The sequence below is a fragment of the Trachinotus anak genome, unplaced genomic scaffold (assembly GCF_046630095.1).
Source record: "Trachinotus anak isolate AG129_WGS33_773 ecotype Australia unplaced genomic scaffold, CSIRO_AGI_Tana_v1 ptg000024l, whole genome shotgun sequence".
In the NCBI taxonomy this organism is placed as follows: Eukaryota; Metazoa; Chordata; class Actinopteri; order Carangiformes; family Carangidae; genus Trachinotus; species Trachinotus anak.
The window spans coordinates 8,223,838-8,245,153 of NW_027273875.1; the positions used below are offsets into that span (position 1 = coordinate 8,223,838).

Here is a 21,316-nt window from a genome sequence, read left to right on the forward strand (position 1 = left end):
TTTGAAAGATAAAACCTAAACTAAACCTAAACTGCATGAGGAGCAGCGCAATAGCAGGTAGATGAACATTAAGGAAAGATGGATGAAGAGGAAAGTGGTGATTAGCACGTGTGACGGAGAAACATGAGGACACATGGGGTTTGTATAGTGAAGTCATTCTTACCACACCGTATGCTAATTTGACCAATAATGTAATGTTTATCAGTGTCACAAAGCTGACTCACTCTGATAATGGCCCGACCCGACAGATGTAAGGATGTGAAAATAGGCATTATCTTGGTGGTGAATCATATTTGACAACAACCAACGCCAACCACTGAAACAACCAGCAAGTCAGAATTATTTTGCCTTCTCTTGACATGTTCCATCACCTTTTATATACAGTCCATGTCCATGACTCATTCTGTGATGCCGACCAATAGCACAGTCTTCCATGCACACTTACAAACTCAGCAAATCGAGACAGCAATGTTGGAGCTGCTAGGTTTACACGTTTAACTTAAGGCTAAGGATAAGTTTGTGAAGATGTGGCAATAAAACCTATTTTCCTTCCTGCACTTTTCACTTTTTTCTTTCTATTAAAAAAGCACAAGGGAGCAAGTATCACACCGTTTCGGACACCATTGTGTCTTTACATTGTTGCTCCCTGAAGTTTACCCCTGGTTGGCAACAACTACTGCCTTGTCTCACAGCCAAGCCATGACAAGAATTTCTGACTCTTTAATTGCCCAATTTGACACAATTGCCCTATTGGGTAATAATATTGTGTAGTTTGAACCTGGCATAGTGATACTATGTAATTTTTGCTTAACAGCAGTCACTGTGACCACAAAACGGTAAAATGTAGAGTAACAGTAGTCACATAGTAAGCAAACTGTCAGTTACACAACATTACCCTTTGAAAAGATTGCTATCATTAGCAAACATAAGCCACCATAAGCTACTGGTCAAACCAGACAAGCAAGACTGTCCTGGTAAAACCCTTGAATGTATGAAATTGAACAAGGGTTCCTTATGAATTCCATGTCATTTTTGTCATTTATTTTTTCAAAAATTAAGCAGTCTTGCTTCAAGGGCGTATTGCTATTGCTACACAGCCAACATTAGCATTAACAGCTGTTTAGTTACCAGTGTAGAGCAAACCTTGCGAGTTCAGCATCAACCTTCTCTCCTTTATGAACAAATAGCCAGCAAAAAGGCAATCGTATTGTTTTGCTTCTGTTTCTATCACTTCTTTTTCTCTACTGAGGTTTGCATGCCACTTCCTGGCTGAAGCTTTAAACCAGTAACTAAGCAGCTGTTACTGCTAAAATTGGCCACGTAGCAATAGCAAAACTTATCTCTTTTAACCCTGACCCTAAAATAAACCTAACCCAACTTAATTTCATTCTCAGAATGAGCCCAACTTGGCTCTGTTTATACATTAAACGAGTACTCCACTGATTTAGCATTACGCTCATTATTGGACTCATGATGGACATTAAAACTGATGCACCAGAACCACAGATATTGTCCTTTTTTTTGCCACTGGCAGTTCGGTTGGACATTCAGATGTGTTATGCTAGTAGTGACCAATGTAGCCTTGAGTTTCTAGCCTCAAGCAGAGATGAGGAACAGGCTACAGGTCTGGTAGGCTCACTTTTTTCAATTTTTTTCATTAGACTTAGTCTTCAGCCCTAACTAATTTATGTTTCCGTGCAGCTTCCTCTAAAGCCATGAAAAGCTTATAAAGCGTTTTTTTTTTTCTCATATGAAGTAGTACTTCAAAATACCTGTAAAAAGAGCTTGATGTGAAAAATTGGTGAAGTTCTCCTTTAACCCTAACTCTAAAGTTAGCCCTGACCCAGACAGCTACAATACTACATTTCACACAATTATGATTATCTCCTGAAACTGTAGACCTTTACGTACACATTATCCATATAAAGGGTGATCAAATCCCACCTTGTGACACGACTCATCTTTCGTTCGAAAAATCTTTTAATAGTCGTCTCATTTAGATTAAACAACATTATGATAGGTTCAAAGGATTCAAATCTTAAAGCTTGATGTCCATCGCGTCCATTCAGCAAAGGATGACCCCTGGGTATGCACAGAGTCCAAACCACAATCTGTAAGTTTCATGAAACTCCTTTTTAAATGTGAGTAATTGAGTTGGTATACATACAGTTACAATGTAATTACAGTTATCTTTCTGAAGACCTTACAGTATTCATAAACAAACGACAAATCAAATGTTGGTCTAAGTTTATTCTGTACAAACAAGCCAAGCCAAAAGAACCATGAGTTGGTTAGAGTAGGAAAACACATCTTAAGCGATTCTCTTTTGAAAGTGAAGCATTAGTTATAGTCCTACAATGTATTAAGCAAAAAATATGGACACATGAAAAAAAAAGTATATAGCAAGGATACTCAAATAGACTACAATAGATTACACAGCACTACATATGCAAAACTGAATCATTAATTTCAAACATTGCCTAATTTACATTTTTGTAGCGTACTTCTCACCCACACACCCACACAAACACACACACACGCACACACACACACACACACACACACACACACACACACACACACAGGGGTGCTATATTTTGCACTACCAGGTAGAAATATTTTGGACATTTTTACCACGTTTGAGCAGTATTTGAGTAAGATTTCAATCCACTGTTGCTATGATTCCACAGTAATTTCTTATGTATGCGAGTTACAAGGTATTTTAAAGTAATTACAGTAAAAATACATTTTCATAATAAGCAATGTACCATGAGAAATATGTATAAAATAGCTCGATAATAGTAATAATAATACTGCTTTTGTCTTTTCCCAGATCTCATCTCTGTCCACCACGAGTTGTAATGTCACTTTGTTCCACGAGATCAAAATAGATATCACAGAGTAAGAAAAAGCTTCCCATACAAATCCAACTGTATAAACATTATAGTAAGTTCTTGCTAGGTAAAGTTCCAAAAAAGCCAAAGTGGAAAATGAAATGCACTTTTTTCTTTTTAACTGCCTTTTAAAATGAGTATTAAAAATGACTCTGCAGTTAGACTTCCTATTATGAGAGCAAAGGCAGGATGTTGGTGGTTGTACACCTTTGGAAAAGACAGAACAAACATATTCAATCCTATTTTACGTACACATCCTAAATACAGCTTTACATTTCCATGTTTTACGTATGTCACATTTCTAATCTCCATCTCCTGCCAGGCTATACCCGTGTGGTGGAGTGGGTGCTGGGCAGGCCTGCAGAGCTGTAACCAGCTGGGAAGGTGCTGTAAGGACTCATGTTGGAGAGGCCCATCAGGGAGTTAGGGATCATGGTGATGTTGTTGGGGGTCATCAGAGGGATGTCGTCAGGGGAGCGGCGCTGGGTAAGTGAGTAGTCCAAGCTGGGGGAGACGTGAAGAGGATTGTGAAGGGCCTCACACTGGTTCCTTTGTTGGGATGACAGGGTCTCATCTACAGTGGTGGTGTGGCTCACGTTGTTGCCTTTGCTGTCTCGCTGGGGACTCGGCTGCTGGGACGTGTCCTGCCGACTGCGCTTGTCCTTGCGGTAGTACAGGGCAGCGAATGCCAGGACATTGAGGAAGAGCAGTGATGCCCCTACAGCAATGGTGACACTGAGCTCTGTGGAGTAATCTCTTGGGTTCGGCATGATCAGAGGACCCATCTCCCTCCCCCCTTCACCATCATTGTGAGCAGTGGATACAGGAGGCCGCCCAGTGCTGCCAGACCTTTTGCCATTGGACTGGGTGGGATCCAGCGGGGTGACCTTGGTGGTGGTAGAGGAGTAATGGAACATGTCGTGGAGGTTGTAGAGATGGGGTACCAGGTGTTTCCAGAAGGCCACCTTTGTGGCACGGTAGTGATCACGGATACGAGGCTTCAGGCCAATGTGCAAGTACAGCTGGTCATAGGGGTCGTACTTAGACCAGGCCACCTCCTCGAAGCGGTTGGCCTTGGTGTGGATGAACTTGGTGTCCTGTGGCACTGGCTTGTTAGGATCCCTACGGACACATCATAGAAGATTTGGGTCATAAGAAATAACTGTGTTGGGTGAAAACTTTATGCTATTATGGTTGGTTGATAAATCAATACATATTTATAGACTTTCAGCAGAAACATATTGCAATGATATGATATTATCAAGTTATTGATGTAGGAATTTTGTTGTCAAAATGAATGATTCAGAACAAGCCAACAAGATAAATGAACAACATTTGTTACTACATTTATTTCTCCACACAGTGGAACACAGTTCACTGCACTGAACATTAGGTAGCTGGATGTTTTAAAAATGCAATTTTGCTCATGTTTACCATACCATAATGTATAATGCTATCAGAAAATATACGTACCAAGGATTTCAACCGCATTGCCTAGCCATAGTATAAATGCAATTTTACCATTCCAAATACAAATGGAAAGAGAGGAATTGCACCAACATAAGGGCAAAAAGGAGGTCAACACAATGTAATATCACCATCTCTCCTCAAGGGCTCAGCATTCCCTCATTCCTACACACTGACACTACACAGCAGCCTACATTGACCTGTGCCGTGTTTCCTACTACCCGGGCCATCATCAACAAAGAGTCATTGCCGCTGTGCATTCAGTGTGCAGGAAGACTCCAGTGGGTTAGCAATGGAGTCCTCCACTACAGTGCAACTCACGCACTGTATGTATTGCTTATCCTCAAAAACACACAAATCTTGCAAATCTTTGCCACTGTATGACAAATAACAAAGCAAGCTGTCAGATGGAGAGCTGTGGAGTTTTACTCTGTTGCACTTTCAACAGGATGCTCTTGCAGCGCTGAGTTAGTGTTGGTGTGATATCAGGTCAACATCAGTCCATAGCTAGTCTCGAATAATAAACTCTCATTTGCTGAAAACTGAAAAATGTAATTAAGCTGGAAGTCTCCAGTCTCTTTTGTTCTGCTTATAATTATTATCCAATATGTGTATATAGCATGTACCTAAAAGAAACCTATAGTTAGATACATAGAAGATTTTTCACAACTGCAGTTGGCCTCATCAATGAAGCCAGAGACTGTCACTGTCTAATTTAAGATATCTGCCTTTCAGTTCTTGCTTTGCTTTATCTTTCTTTGTATTTTTCTTCTTACTACGTTTATTATCATGCACTAAAACACCAAAACAAATTCTTCATATGTGAAAACCGATTAGGGCAATAAACCTGATACTGAGTCTAATTCTGAAGGTAGATACATGGATGATTTTTTTGTGGAAATAAATGCTAAACAGCCAGAAGGAAAGAAATCTCCACAGCGAGGAGTTCATCTCTGACCACTGATTTAAAGGCTATAAGGATATACAGTAGGCTAAATACATAATATATATTATTTGTCTGATTATTTGTACCAAATTTACTTGAAATCACAACTCATAGTAAAGTCGGGAAAGGTTTATGGAGTACATCTTAACTGCATCTTCAAATTTTTTCTTGAACATAACCTTTAAGTTAAACAGTTAGGAACTGCTTTAAACATTTATGTGAATTAAGCTGTAAATTTTAAGATCCATCACCTTTGGGAAGTCTGCCAAAAGTGATGAAAATTTGAGAGACAGCCATTTTTCAATCTCGGCACTACTGGAAAATCTGTGTGTAAAAAATGTGTATAAAGAAGCGTATACGCTCTTTAAAAAAGAAACAACTTGGCATTTAAAAAGACACGGCTTTCACTACACTGTGTGTAAAGAATTGTGTGTAGTCTGCAGTTTTCTCAGTAGATTTAACAATACAATGGAGCATAACCTCATTTATTTTTTAGTGTTTGACATTGGGTACAAATTTTTCTCAAAAGTACAGGTGCAAAATTAAGCTGTTTTTTTTTTTTTTACATATATGCTTTCCTCAAATCAGTTAGAGCAAGTGGAAGCACACATAACATGCAGACAGACATGTCAATTTACAGACTTTTGATGTTTGTTAAGGAATTCATATTAATTGACAAAAGCTGAAGCACCACTTTTCATATGCAAGTTCTTGTGAACTAACAAAAGAGAAAAGGAGAAGAGGCTAGAAGACGTGGCAGTGGGAGTTCAGGCTGCACTTAATTAGGAGGAACTACTTAAGGCTGAATCCCACAGTCCTTTAATCAGGGTGATAAAAGAAGGGTAAATGTAGACAGAAGTTTAACATCTCAACACGAATCAGCTCTGCACAAGTAAGGCATGTTATGTTATACCCCCACACTCTCACCATTTCTAAGCCAAGACTAGACTGCAAAATGAGATGCTGAATGAGATTCTAGTGCATAGTAACCATGTGTAAATAAGGCACATTCATGATAACATGTACTTTGGATTTGTTACTCACCCGCTCTTGGCAAAGTTGGTCCAATAAGTCATAACCACAGCACTGAGCATAATGTCATTTCTAGAGAAGTTACAGGGGAACAGGTCAGTCGGGCCCACCATGGGGATGCCAAATACATAAGGCACCTCATCTCCGTGCGCTGAGTCTGACCACACAGGCTTCATAAGGCTCTGGCAGTGGTGGTAGAAGGCGTAGAAGTATGTGGGAGAGCCGTAGCGGGCGTGGAGGTCAGCCGTCACCACTGAGGGCTCCACCCATTGGTGGTCGGTGAACAGAGCCACCAGGGTCTTCCTCCTGGTCTCCGGGTTGTCCTTGTCAGCCCAGTCTGTGTACATGAATTTAATCGTCTCCCTCAGCGTGTCCTTCCCTTCTGGGTAGCCGTACAAACTGTCCACAAAGTCTGACACAGCAAAGTCAAAGTCGCTTCCAGACACACCGTCCTCCAGGTCCATCACGTTCTCCACAAAGCGCAGTCCCTCTCCCTGATTAACCCCCAGCATTATATCATAGTTAAGGAACTCGCCCTGCTCCATCAGGATTTCGGGGTCATCTGGGATGACATCTCCATCAATGACAGGGCCGAAAGCCACGCGGTATCGCGCAGCTTGGATGTCTTGCTCCACCAGCTCCTTAGCACTCTTCTTCTGCAGGCAGGAAACCATGTCCACGGTATCCAGCACGTTGCAGCCAACCCTCTCGGCCAGCATTCGAGTGTACTTGACTGGCTGGTAGTTGACAGCCCAGCTGGACAGAGCTGAGCCGCTCTGGATGATGGCTCTGTGGAACAAACCTTGGGACACAAAATTCAGAACAAAAAAGACAAAGGACGAAGGCCCAGAGAATAGTGGTTAATACTTTACCCCACCAAATCATTATAATTAAAAGCATTCTGAACTGCTCTAAGCAAATACATGATTCACTTTACACTAATTGCTTTTAGTACTTAAATCAATTGTTTGTTGCCACTCAGAAGTTAGGCAGACAAAAGCAAACATGCCTACATGTGATGTAGGTTGGCATACTAGCCAGGGAGATAAAGCAGTATAGAGAGATTACAGGACAGATAGTTGAGCCTTGCTGATGAGAAGCTGCTCAGTGAAGCAGCTGGTAGAAGAAATGAACTGGTAATAGGATGTTGGTCCCATCCATTGTTATTATAATGATGAAAAAAACTAGCTTTTCTCTGTTGATCCTCTTATTTGTGTCATGTGGTGTCATTGCCATATGCAGATGAGGGTGAATACTTGTCAAATTAATGATCAATTTGCAGCATTGTTTCTGCGCGGAGGTGCAGAGATAGCTTACTCTGCAGCAGTTACTGAAAGACATACAGTAGTTGTGGAATTGTTAATACTGTGTGCCTAACAAGCTGCATAGCTTACACATAGACTGCTGATGCCAACTGTGCGGTGGAGGGTCTGTGCAGGGAGCTGAATATGCAGTGACTCTGATCCTTCAATGTTGATACAGTCAACACGCTGCTCTGTTGAATTGTTTATATGCAGTATGTGACCTCTGTCTCTGGGGATTTTGTATCTAAAACTAAAAATGACAAGTGATATGTATCAACTCAAAAAATACTCTGCTGAGGTTAAGGCATTGCAGTCTCTGGAAAAAAGAGTGCAAGGACGGTGTCACTTTCTCCCTCCTTTGCTGTCATTTATTTCAGATTTTTTTAGGGCAGCATCTAGCCAGTCTACTTCAAAGACAGTCGGAGATCTTTGTGCATTTGCTGCAGCCGAGCTAGGGCATCAAATACAAACCTCACAAAGGACAGATGCCGCAGCCTCCCAGGCATTGATAAAAACACACAATTTCTGCCCTTCCTGTGATTCTGTCCAGCATCAATGGGAGGACCAGAGCAATAATAACACAAAGAGATTCAATTCCCGGTGGACCACCCCTATTGAAATACACACCTTTGATTTTTACAAGGAGCTTTGGATAAGTATTCACCAAATGGCATGTTGTCATTTTTAGTGGATATCACATGCTAGTTGCGTGTGGATATTGTATGCTGGATATAATTAAATTTACATTCATTTATATTGTAATTTAAAAATAATCTTACAACAGTTGATGATGAAGAGAATATCCCCTTTTCAATTAAAACACTTGCTGCGCATATTTGCGGGGAAAAATTACATATTAGTTTTTTACAGAAAATATCTGAAGTACTTTGTCTCTGCACACCAACCTTACAATGCATTTAATCAAGGTTTTATAATTGCAGAAGACCACTAAACCAAAATCAATGGTAATTTTGACACTTTTACCACACAGCGCAGGTAGGCAAACAAGGGTAAAAAAAAAAAAGATGTGACACTGAGAGACTGAAAAATTAATCATTCGGAAAAACTGACAGAACAGGTGAACGTGATGACATGCTGAAAACTTTATAATGCCAGTAGGCTTCTTTAAGAGCTTCACATTTTAAGAGGCAAAGCTTTTAGGCTGATTAGATTGAGTAGAGGGGAACAAAAGCAATCACTTACTTAACGAATACCCCCTTTACCCCATTCCCATATCATAACACTTCATCTCTTGGAAAGACCATTTAGAGCCGCACTTGCAACAACATTGTGGAATGAGAACAACACTCCAGAATGTTTAAAAACGACTGTTTGAAAAGTAACGTTGATTATCGTTATCTTCAAGATAAGAAATGAATTTGATTGAGAACAAAATGGATTCTCGCCTGTCAAAGTTTGTGGATTTTGACGTTGCTTTTACATTGCTGTATTTTCCTGTGCATTGATTGCATTGATAATGCGATAACTTAAATGGCAGATTTTTACCCTCTGAGTGGTGGGACAATGTCAGCAGACTGACGCAGGATGCACCAATCCCAGATCCAAAGACTGTGATGCGACCCGGGTCTCCTCCAAAGTAACCGATGTTCTTACTGATCCAGCGAAGAGCTTGAATCTGGTCCAGGAGTCCATAGTTTCCTTTTGCTGCCTGGTCACCGGTACTGAGGAAGCCTGAAATATACAGAGAGGACTGAAATAGAGAGCTACAGTATATGTCACAGCTTTGATCTAAAGATGTAGCCCAGCAGGGCATATGAATAAACTGACACCGTTTCCCCTCAGGTGCAAATATGCCTTTGCTCTCTCCCACAGTGTCTCGACTACTTTAGTCAACTCCTTAGTCTCTAAGCCGCAGTGCCCCTCAGGAAGTGAACAAGGCTCCGCTCATCAAATCTGAATGCTCTCCTCGCAACAGTGACTTTGTAACATTCAGCATGCATAAAAAAGTAAATCTTTCACCTGTGCCTATTTCTTTAAATTAATTAGATGAAAACACACAAAGGTCAGTGGTGTTCTAACAATTGATGCCATTACTTATTGCCTTGTCTAGTTTCATCTAAACAACAAAGCGTTTTGAATGTTAAACACTGGCAAATGAAAAACTCTTGACTTTGTCAATGCTGTACCCTGTCCATACTGTATTTAAAGCATTTCTTCTTTCAAGAACGGTGAAGGCTTGTACACATCAGATAAATCCATCTAAAGGAAGATAAGATACATTTTCAGAATGGGCATAAAACAGCTTGTGTGCAACAAGGACATGGTATGATAAGTATTTAGCTCGCTTTTCCTCTGAGGACAACATTTGTATGCAAATCAAGCTATACCATGCTACCAAAATCTTGTTTACCTATATTTTCTCATATGTCTACTTCATTTTATAGGTTGATAATGGCAACATAAGTGGAAATCAATGACTATAATTACAGTTTATTTATTGCTCCCAGATTAAACAAAGATAAATACCCCATTTGAAAGAGTTACCACACAGAGACATCATAATCACCTAATATTCCAATTCGGTAGTTGAGCGTGACGACAACAACATTCCCATAACTGGCTAGCACGCTGCCGTCCATCATGTTCCCAGTGCCCTCCATATAGGAGCCTCCATGAATGTAGACCATCACAGGTCGGGCTTCAGAGTCCCTTATATCTGCAACGTCAACACACACATGCTGAGCAAACAACTGCAGAGGCAACAGTAATGAAATGGAAAATTAATGGAGCACTGTTTCTAAAACTTTAAATCCCAACTGTTCAGTATGAGGTATGGGTAAAGGCTGCTTAGAAAAGATGCCTAGAAGCAGTGGTAGGCCTATGGTTTGGAAGCTGTAATGACATTCAGAAAATGTATGGTAAATACACTCTGACAAGGGGTGTATGAATAAAATGGTTGAATATAATTTAAAAACAGTGCATTCAAGTGCTCAACCAAGCATACTTGTGCTCTGTACCACATCTGAGATTCTTTGCATTAGAGAGAGAAAGAGAAAAAAACCTATTGATTTGACTTGTGGTTTGATCTCATTTGAGGAGAAAAAAAATGTTTAATGTGTTTTACAGTTCAACATATAATATGCATGCACAAGCATAAAAAACAAACTTTATATGTGTAGACTTGAGCTGAAAAGTAACTAATCGAGCTCTTGTTATGTACAAGCATGACCGAAAAAAGAAACACTGTTATTTTTCCTATAGAAATATAAAATCTATGATATCAGACCAATCTGTTACATAGACTAACGACTGGCTTTAAAAGGGACCATAAGACATATAACTAGATAATGCAATCTATGGATCAATGTGCACGGCAGCAGAGATGTAGCACTTACTGAAAGGATTTCAACATAGCTCAATTCAAAACATAAGGTGCAGTAACAGCAAATTTATGTAATCTGAAATCAGATAACATTTTTCTTAATCCACTCAAAACAAGGGTCCCTCAAGAAAATAAAAACGAAGAATTGTGAGATCTTCATCCACCAAACTCAAACTAAAAGAATCCATGCAGCAAGACTTTGAGCTCTTAAAAATACCTTCAGATATATGAGTCTCAGCGTGTGAGTAAGCCGCCCCCTTTTTCTTGTGTTGGCTCCCTGGGATTCACATACGGGGAAAAAAAAAAAACAAAAAACAAAACAAAAAAAAAACAGAATACAGAATACAGAATTGAAAATAGCATGGTTGAGTGTGCTTCTTATTTAATGTACGGTCCAATCAAAGTGACAGTATCAGGAGAAAAAGGATCCATAAATTAATGGCAAGAGGAAGAATAGCCCATTTACATGCACTATGTTGGACTTTTCCCTGTCGTTGCTTTTTGACAAGATGTAGATGACATTATGTAAAATCTTTAGAGATGTATGACACGGTTAAACACAATTATAAAATGAGTTAGAGTTACAAAACAATATGTGCTGTATTTCTGTCTTAGTCAAGTAAACAAATTGTTGTTCCTTGCTGCACCATTTGTGCACGCACATATACACATACACACACTGTTACCTTTGAAGGGTTGATTATTTGTATCATTATATTGACGCAATTGCCTCAGCTTTGACTGGAGCAATACATCTTTCTCTGTTCACTTTATCTCTCTGTACAACTATATATCTACACAGAATACCACATCGATTCTTCAGGTAAACCACTGCAGGATAATTACTGAAGATAGGAGGTATACGGTTATTTAATGAATAATCAATAAACTCAGACTTGAGTGGGGCACCAAGCCACAAAAATAAATATTTGGTGTGAATTTCAGAAACCCTCGCTCTAATCTGACATGGCAAAAAAAGATAAGCAGATAAGCGAAAGGGAAAACAGCAAAGGTTTCACATCAGTGAAACAAATAATAAAGTCACTGAATGCCTGGGGTGTATCTTAAATAAACAATGGTGGAGGTCTATAGTAAAAAACAATAAAAAAACAATAAAAAAACGATAAAAATGTGTAGAACCAATGGGTTAATTCATTGTCTTTTAAATATGAATACAAATGTGAAATCTAATTAACCTGTGTGCTGGGTGACGTGGCTTTTATGCAGCACACAGACCAGGGGCTTTATGAAAGGTGGGCTGCACCATTTTGGACAGCTACCTCTCAAGCAGGCTGTTTATCTGTTGTTGCTACGCTACCATAGAAAAGGCAGTCAAAGAGTGGCATGTTACACACACCAGCTGAACACTGTGAACGCTAAGTGTCCTGTATTGCACCGAATGCCTGAGAGGGTGACAATATATTCTCAGGGCCCATGTTCAACTGGCTTATTGAAGTAACGTGATTTAGAGAACATACAGTATTACTGTGGTATTACATTGTTCTGCTAATCTACAGATTCGCCACAGACACACAAAATATTCCCTTGCTGGTTCATTTCACAGATCTATTAGATACAAAAAATAGGAAAGCATTCAGCCAGCGATAGACAGTTGACTCCTGTACTTCACTAATTGGCCCCCAACAGACACACTGTCTGAACAAAGCAGTGATTCAGAAGAAAATATAAAGAAAATTGTAATTTTTTTAACAAACATGAAAAGCTAGCTTTACTAAATCTCCTAAGTAATTCTTCATGATTACTTTTGATGTTGTGTGCTGACAGCCAAATGTGCTAGGCTCATCGTTTTAACAGCTGAAAATTACTGCTTAGTTTAAGCGGACCAATACTTGAACAACACCTTACCACAGCAATATTTTACTAGATGTCTATTAGTGAGTGAGCAAGCATGTACCCCAGTGCATTTATATTTACTTACACCTCTCTATGTGTATCTATACACATGTAGCGGTATCAGGCCAGTGTCTTCATTTGCCATGACTAACAAAATATGCGTAATTTCCTGTGTAATCAATAGAACCGTGATTGTTATTTCAAATGGAATATGACTGCAACACGTGGGTCCATGGTGACATCGCTTTGGATGGTGAATCAGCCCTTGGTGGCAGCAGCGACATGAGCAGTGGTCACAAACACATGCTTTATGATGATCACAGGACGCCATCGAGTAACGGTGGTCAATGGATATGGAAAGTCATTGCTGTCCATTTTACCACACCAACTCACCATCCTCTGTCGGAGCGTAGATGTTTAGATATAAACAGTCCTCGCTTTGATCCTGAATGTAAGTGGCTACTGTGTCCAGGTTATAGGTGAACCATATGGGCATCATGATCTCTGGCACGGTGTTGTGGATGTTCTGAGGGCACACAGGCATGAAGTGGGTAGCATTCTTGATACCTGACCAAGAGGAGGGCTGGTCTGGGGGCATGAAACGCTTCTCGCCCACAGGCGGGGCAGCATAGGGGACCCCTAGGTACTGATCAACGGGCCTGAGCACCTCGCTGGGCACAGGAACCCTGAGGCCTCGAAGTTTCCCGAACTGGGTGGTGACTGTTGGGTAGAATTTCTGGCTCGTTGCCTTGGTGAATGACCAGCAGGAACATAATATCCACCAAAGAAGAGCACAGTGGGTGATGGTTACTGTCCCTTGCTGATGTAGCAGGTGTGCAGGCAACAGATGGTCTCTAAATGTAGCCAGCCACATGGTCTGGGCAAGACAGTGCCCTTTGCACAACACAAATGCACACTGTAGTGTCTGTTCAGTCCTGCTGTACTGACCCTGTCAAACAGACATCACTCACTGTGCCTTTCACTCCGGCGGTTATCAAATCCAGATTGACCTCAGCTAGGTTTGGAGCACCTCCACTTCCACTTTTCATTGCAGGGCACACAGATCTGAAAACAACATGATTAGAAAAATGGTCATCAATGAAACATCGAAACTGTTGAAGCTTGATAAAAAAATGAAATTAAAAAAAAATTGTATACCAGCTTAATATCAGTATGGCACGTCCACTGAAACACTTTGATGCTAATAATGTTTTGGGACAAATTGCTGGCTTGAAAGAGCAAATCTATGCTTTTATATCTATAAATCACTGAATACTGATCTCTGTGTATCAGTGGAAGAGGCGATGGGAAGAATCTGAAAAACCCATCTGCTGTGATGTTAGAGTGACGCTGTGAAAGCATCTCAAGATAAAAGGTGTTAAGTACCTCTTTTCTTACGTAAAAGACACAAAGTGAAGAGCAGAGACAAATCTTTAATACGTGTTCAAGAGGGATTAAAAAGACATACTCACTGGGAAAGACATTTCTGATTTCGTTGTGATATTTCAGTCTTCAATACATTTCAAAAACACCAAATATCCCAAATCATAATATAGGGAATGTTTTCGTGTCATGTATGTAGCTGATTTGAAGATGCATAATGGATATGTTGAACAGCCGCAGAACAAACATATCTGATGGGACCACACTAGCACCAAACGCTCCTCATAAAGCAGAATAATTGCAGGTTAACTGAAAGATTTTAGGCACGCTTATAGACAGCAATAGACCATTTGAGTTCAATATCACAGCAAAAGAATCCTTCAACACTTGTAGTCTACATTTTTCACTTCTTTCAGGAAATACGTACAGATCTTTACTCAAAGGAAACTGGAAGGTAAGAAGTTTTTTTTTTTTTCCCCAGTTTTTATGATCAGAAGGAATCTATGTTTATGCTTCACAGCATTAGGAAATACTGCTATTTACAAAGTTGACGTAATGGAAGCCATAAATGAAATCCTGTTGGTTCCATACATTTCTTATTTCTAAGTGGAAGAATTCCTTGATCTTGGATATGTCATCTCAGTTATATCAGACTGCTTGATGCAAACACATGATCTGTTTGAACCCAACTGCAGTCACCAGAGCTTCTGTGCAATGACAAGCGATAACTAGTTACTCGTTCGTCAGTGTGCACGCTTCAGTAAACAGGAGAGTACACATTCACCCGTAATTAGATGTGCATACAGCACGTCAAATAAGGTATCAAAAGTAAACTCACCCATGGAGAACTACAGTGAACAAACCGAGCTGTACTTCTCCTAATTAACTACTTTGTAATCCAAAATGTATCCAGTCTCCGTCCTTACAGTCTAGGAGAGCAGTAAGTATGACATGCTCAGCTCAAGGTTCTCACGGGCTCGACAGTGAACAAAGCAAAAACGAGCTTGTTTAACTAATCAAATTTATTGACGAGTGCTACCTCAGGCATTGTGACAGACTGCAGCTAAACAGCTATCGTTCAATCTGATGAACCTTTCTGTTAAGACAGGGGGACAATCTTTTTTTTTTCCTTGGAATTTGAGAAACTAATTAACCTCAGTTGTGGCGCATTGGCTTTTTCTCTTCGCCTGCAACATTTTGTGTACCCTAGCAGGAACGTAAACACAAATAAAGGCACAGCTCATTCTCAGTTTCACAGATGCAGCACATCACCTGCTATGAACATCATTACAGTGTGTCGGTTTTTATGCAATGAGACAAGCCAGATACATTCAGTCTCAAATATTAGTATCACAGAGGTTCATTGTAGAAATATTATATTTCTCTGCCCTAAGCCAGCTTTGTCCATATTAATTAACACTTCCCCACAGCCAAAAAAAGGACAAGGCTTGTTCCATGCCCATCTGCTATGTGACAATGATGTACGGCTCCCAAGGCATTAAAATGGAAAAGAGAGGGAACCTGATTTTTTTTTTTTTTTTTTTTTTTGTAGGATGGAGCACATCTTCTGGTTTGGAATTGACATTGATAATAAATCATTTGAATTTCCATTTGGAGGCAATAATCCTCTCTTCCCAAAATCTGCTGTGAAATGGTTATCACTTATCAAATCAGCAGTAACAGGCTGTACAGAGGGCATCACCAGTCAGACTTGGTTAAGAAGCATAAAAAAAAAAAAATAAAATAAAATAAAAAAAGACACCGCTGGGGCTTCTGTAGATCAAAGCGATGATATGAATTCTTAAAATGAGCGGCAGCATTTCCTTTTCAATTACACATGCATTCATGATATTAGCGTCAATACATCAGCATACTCTTGCTATCTGACATCAAATCAAACATCTAATTCTATTCACTGGCACAAGGCTGAGGCCGCTTTTTAATGGCCATAGAGTATTTTATTTGGTTTTTCTGATTGTTGCTGCTGCAGACGGTCTAAGCAGCTGAGTACTGTCCTCAACTAGGCTGCAGACCATCCTTCCTCCAACTTATGGTCTGCGATGGGACAGATGTGGATAAAAGCTTTATAGCTTCCACCAAATGGGCCATGTAATAAAAGTGAGCCATCACTCAGTCAAGTTTGATTCACTGCAAGTTTTCAGGGCAACACACCCAGCAACAGGAGAGGAAGAAAAAACAAAACAAAACATGGTTTAAATATTTCTTGCCAATTAAATACCTGCAATGACTCAAGCAACTGAGTGATATGTTCAAAAATAAAAAATGTTTTACAACCATGACATATCATTCCATCAGGCAATTGTGCAGCAGTCAGATGATCATGCATCACAGTGGTGGTTTGGGTCAAAAGACCTGGGCCAAACACTTAAATCCTCATTTGACCGACTCGATCCTAGTTAGGGACCTATTAGAATGATTGCTATAATCGTGTTTCACTCCCACCATTACTATCTCTGCACCTACATCATTGACAGGCACACAATTCAACACCAATTCACCACTAATAAAAATCTCTGGGACAACATTATCGATTAGGTTCTGGTTGCCTGGGGGCCCTTGACATGAAAGCATCTGAGAAGCAGCCTCGTGTGTCAGACATACTGGGCTCCCAATGCCCTTGTAATTCGACTGGTGTGGATCGAAACCGTTTTAGTGGATTCCCCCCAAAATCCCCCTAATTTTGCACTGCATCTGAGGCTGATGCAGATAAGACTGCCTCACGGGAAACATGCAGGTAGCACTCAACATAATGATCAGTGCTTTCTAAATGAATGCAAGGGTCCAGACCCACGGAGGAAACCAAGCCACAGCCCAGATAGCATCGACAAACTGCTGTAGTGTGTGTGCGCTGCCTCACGTTGTGACTGGGGAGCTTGTTTAATCTGGGTCTAGGACGCTGGATAAAACGGGGAAAAAATACTGACGAGCCAACACATATCCAAATATCCATCTATCGCTCAGCAATCGCTTTAAATGAAACAATCAGTGAAGGTGTCAGTGATCAATCTGAGCAAAGATTCATCCCTGCTCGAGAAAAAAACAAACAAACAAAAAAAAAAAAAAAAACAACAACAACCCCAGAATAATCATTAGGTTAACTCACCTGCTTTTACAGAAGCGGATACGCGCTCCATCCCGAGATTTCCTCCATACCATGCCCGTCAGTTTCGCTGTAAGACAATGGGCTGTGTGTGTGTGTGTGTGGGAGAAAAAAAATGTCTCCGGTCCCGGTATCAAACACACCGATCTTTACTCTTATCTCCTGCTTCGCACAGTCTGTGTGCTTTGCGCATTCACGACGCCAAGGTCAGGAGCGCCAGCGGTTTTAATGGAGCCCCACTGCCAGCGCGTTACTAGGCAACCGCCGGGATACGCCAGCGCATTAAACTCGCCCTCCGACAACCGACGAAATCCCAATTTAGAAACCATCAACTAACCACCGCCACCCCGCTTTGTGAAACCCGTCCACCTTCGAGCAGATAATAAACAGCAGGCTTAAGTGGCCGTCCGAGGAGTGCGCAGGCCTGGAGAGGTGCGCCTTTCCAGTGCAATTACGTTTCGCCGGGATCCTTCAGTCTTTTAGCAAATTGTGACAAATGAGGTGGGAAGAGAGAGAGAAGAAGAAAAAAAAAAAAAAAAAGCCAGAAAAATTGCAAATTGTTTTGTTGCTTTGTAATGTATTTTAAATAAGCTAATATGCATTTACTCTAATCAAATGTCTGTTCTCACCAAAAAAAAAAAAAAAAAAAAAAAAAAAAAAGCAGTGCTGAGGAGCTCTGCAATGACAGCCCTCAAACATCACGGTTAACAAACAATGGTTGGACAATGCTGTCTGGCAGAATGGCCACAGGTGGCAGGAGATTAGTTCAGCACAGGAAGGTGAAAGTTGCCTCTTTCTTAAAATAACTCATATACTCACAATGATGATTTTTCTATATGTGTTGATTTTAAGCATGCTTCATTGAGGGATTTGAGATTGCTCAGCTGTCACACTTTTTGCTAAACTTTCTTAGAATCATAATATGAAAGCCAGTCTGGGATCTGCTTTAACCATGCACCATAACATATACAGTATGAGGCGATATCCAGACAGTTGCTGACAGCGCAAACAGTTTCCCCACATATGCTTTTTTTTTTTTTTCTCAAATGCCCACTGGCCATACTGCATGCTGTGCTTTGTGCATGAATAGAGCAGAGAGATTGTCTTTGCAGTTTTTCGGAGAGATACTGCCAAGTGATGTCTGTTTCAAGCTTGGTTACCAAAGCAAGAAAAGCTTTTTACAGAAAAAAAAAGGTACTTCTAATGTTGCTCAAGCAGGGCACAATCTTTGTTTTTCCTCGGAAGCAAATGAAGTGTGAACATCAGATGCAGGTAGTCGATGCATCCCAGGTTAGCTGTGATTGTAGCTGGGTGGTGTGGATCTGCAAATGCAGAGTTTCTTAAGTGGACTATTTTTTGTAGAGTGGACTTACCAGTATTACCCATGTGGCATGTAAAGAGTCCAACAAGCTCATTTTGGAAGGAAGACATTTTAATTAAAAACACTTTTTCCATTGCAGATATTTGCATCATGGACAGTTTCTCCACATGAACCCTAAGTGTGGGCTGAATCAGCATGACCAGGCACAAAAACAAAACAGCTTCTGTGGCCATGGTTGTGCCATGATATTCATTGTCCTTTGGTGAGAAAAGAATAATAATTTTCATTTTCTTTCAAAATGAAATGATTCATATCCAGGGTTGATCTGACATGGGTCGAGCATGTCAGCGGTGGTGCTCGGAGGACTGTTGCCATGGTACCACAAGCTTAGAAAAACAAATTCATGTCAATCTGTCAGGCACCATTTATTTCATTTCAACATGTTCAACAGAATTTGCCCTATATGTGCCAAATGCAAGTGTAGGCAGGGATCAATCTGTCAGGGTCCCCACTTTATCCTAAAGGCCCAACTAGCAATGTATCATAAACCTTAACCTGTCCTGATGAGTTGTTGTTGTGTTGTTGACTGAATGTTGTTTTATCAAACTGAGCCTGATTGGGCCCCATGGTTGCAGGCCTAGGCTACCAGACTCTCTCCTACAAGTTCCTCTGCAGGTCTTGTTTAAGGCTTGTGCCTAAGATTTTTGGGGAGAACAAACCCAGTTGTCTAGTTGGCCATGGAGAAGCACTTTTAGTTGTCCTCATGGAAATTCAAGAAAACTGTCAGATGGGTCAGGAGGGGAAATAAGGTCAAGTCTGAGCTGTTTTCAGCAGGGCTACAAAAATGCTGACCTTTACTGACTATAATCCGGTGGTGAAGGGGCAACAAAACTCATAAATATAAGCTACAACTGGCCTCTGTGATTGCGAGTGTGTATGAAAGATTAAGATCATAGTCAAGTAAAAGCAGAACAACCTCAGACATCTGAAACGCGCACCGAGTAGAGCTGCTTCTCCCTAAAATTGAAAGGAGCGAGTTGAGATGTGTTGGGCATCTGATAAAAATCTCTCCTATGTGGAGGTATTTCTATCATGTCCAACTGGGAGAAGACCCTGGGGCAACGCAATGAAGAGAGATTACATATCCCACCTGGCCTGCTAACTCCATGGGATCCTTCAGGAGTGGAAGAAAACTGTTGAAGAGAGGGATGCCTGTAATACCTTGCTGTTGTTGCTGCAGAATTAACTGCAAATTAACATTTCTGGTAGTAATTTGCAACCCTTCCTCAATCTGCTGTCTTCAAAATGCTCTTTTTTTTTTTTTAGCTGTCATGCATATGTTTCAGACACTATAGGCTATGAACATCCACCTTGCTTAGCTCTTACATATCGCTCAAAGAAACAGAGCTGCATCTTAATTCTGACCTCTTTTTTAATAAGGGTCAGCACTGTCTTTGTTTACCGGATTCCCCGCGGCCCCTTCCCATCCCTATTTTCCCCTGCTTTGCTCCTCAGGACCCACTGCAGTGTCTGCTGTGTGCTGAGAGGATACAATACCAGCATGCCGGAATAATGCGCAGCACTCCCATCGTTCTCCCTGAACAACCACTTCACTACATTATGAATATGAAACAAAGTCCACTGTCTTTGATGCTTCACTAGCATTACTTGTTTTTCTTAGCAGTGCACCATATATTTTTTTGGTAATTTATTGTGGTACTTACGTAGTCATTACCTCTAGCTATTCATTAATTAATTAATTTTATTTTAATTTTATTTTTGTTATTGTATTGTTGGGTGGTATTCATATTTGTTATTATTCATAATAATGAATAATATTAATTATTATTCATAATAATTCATAATAACAAATGTCTATTTTGTTTCTTGAATACACTATAAAAGATTAGATTAGATTAGCTATATGAAACTTTAATGAACCCCAGGGGGAAAGTGGGTCATGTAGCGGTAGAGAGGAGGATATACTGAAGGTGAGAGCAAACAGAAACGACTGCTGTGGATACCAGAGGAAAGTAACACAACAGGACGTATGAAAATATGGTGGGGCTATAGTGAATATAGCCTACAGAATATTGAATATACTGCCAATTTTATAACAAGAAACAGATGCAGTCCTTCATTTTCAGGTGAGTGAATGTTAGTTTGTAGATTTACAGCACAAATGCAGTGTGTGCAAATGTGCATCAGAGTAGATGGAGGAAAGTAAACACACAAACCTGTCAAAATATGCAAATAAACTATTCATATGCTAATAATTCTACAATTGGGGACAACATATTTATAGATGCACCTAAATCCCATAATTTAGTTACATAAGAAAAATTTTCATCAATTACCATTCAAACCTGCACTTAGTTGTTGCTCTCAAACTACGCTCAGTGTTCCCTTTTCTGCAAGACTAGAGATACCCTGCAGAAATTGTGTTATTGTCAGATACTCCTGAGCGCTCTTTTGGTCCGGTAGTCCCATGCAGGCAAAGAAGTTGCTTTACACAGAGATCCTTTTCCACCAGTAATTACAATAATATCTAAACAAAAGGTCTCATGAAACCGCCCTCAGAAGAATAAAGTGGTATTCCCTGTGCCTCATAATTAAGTTCACAAAAAATATGTTGTGTAAATGTTATTTAC

At 40.3% G+C, this 21,316-nt stretch overlaps 1 protein-coding gene across 4 annotated transcripts; it reads right to left on the reverse strand.

The window, feature by feature from the left end:
* Positions 1-2,230: 2,230 nt before the first annotated feature.
* Positions 2,231-17,544, reverse strand: nlgn3b (neuroligin 3b). 4 transcript variants are annotated; one of them, XM_071461076.1, is made up of 7 exons: positions 17,348-17,544; positions 13,234-13,905; positions 11,204-11,263; positions 10,171-10,320; positions 9,150-9,335; positions 6,352-7,141; positions 2,231-4,016 (listed from the first exon to the last, which is right to left on the reverse strand). In XM_071461076.1, exons 2-7 carry the CDS (start codon positions 13,712-13,714, stop codon positions 3,218-3,220), a joined length of 2,466 nt encoding a protein of 821 aa, XP_071317177.1. In that variant the 5' UTR covers positions 13,715-13,905; positions 17,348-17,544; the 3' UTR covers positions 2,231-3,217. The 4 variants fall into 4 exon arrangements, with proteins under 4 accessions (XP_071317177.1, XP_071317178.1, XP_071317179.1 ...); XM_071461077.1 differs by lacking the exon at positions 11,204-11,263; XM_071461078.1 differs by lacking the exon at positions 11,204-11,263 and having other exon boundaries at positions 3,071-4,016; positions 13,812-13,905; positions 17,348-17,448.
* Positions 17,545-21,316: the final 3,772 nt, after the last annotated feature.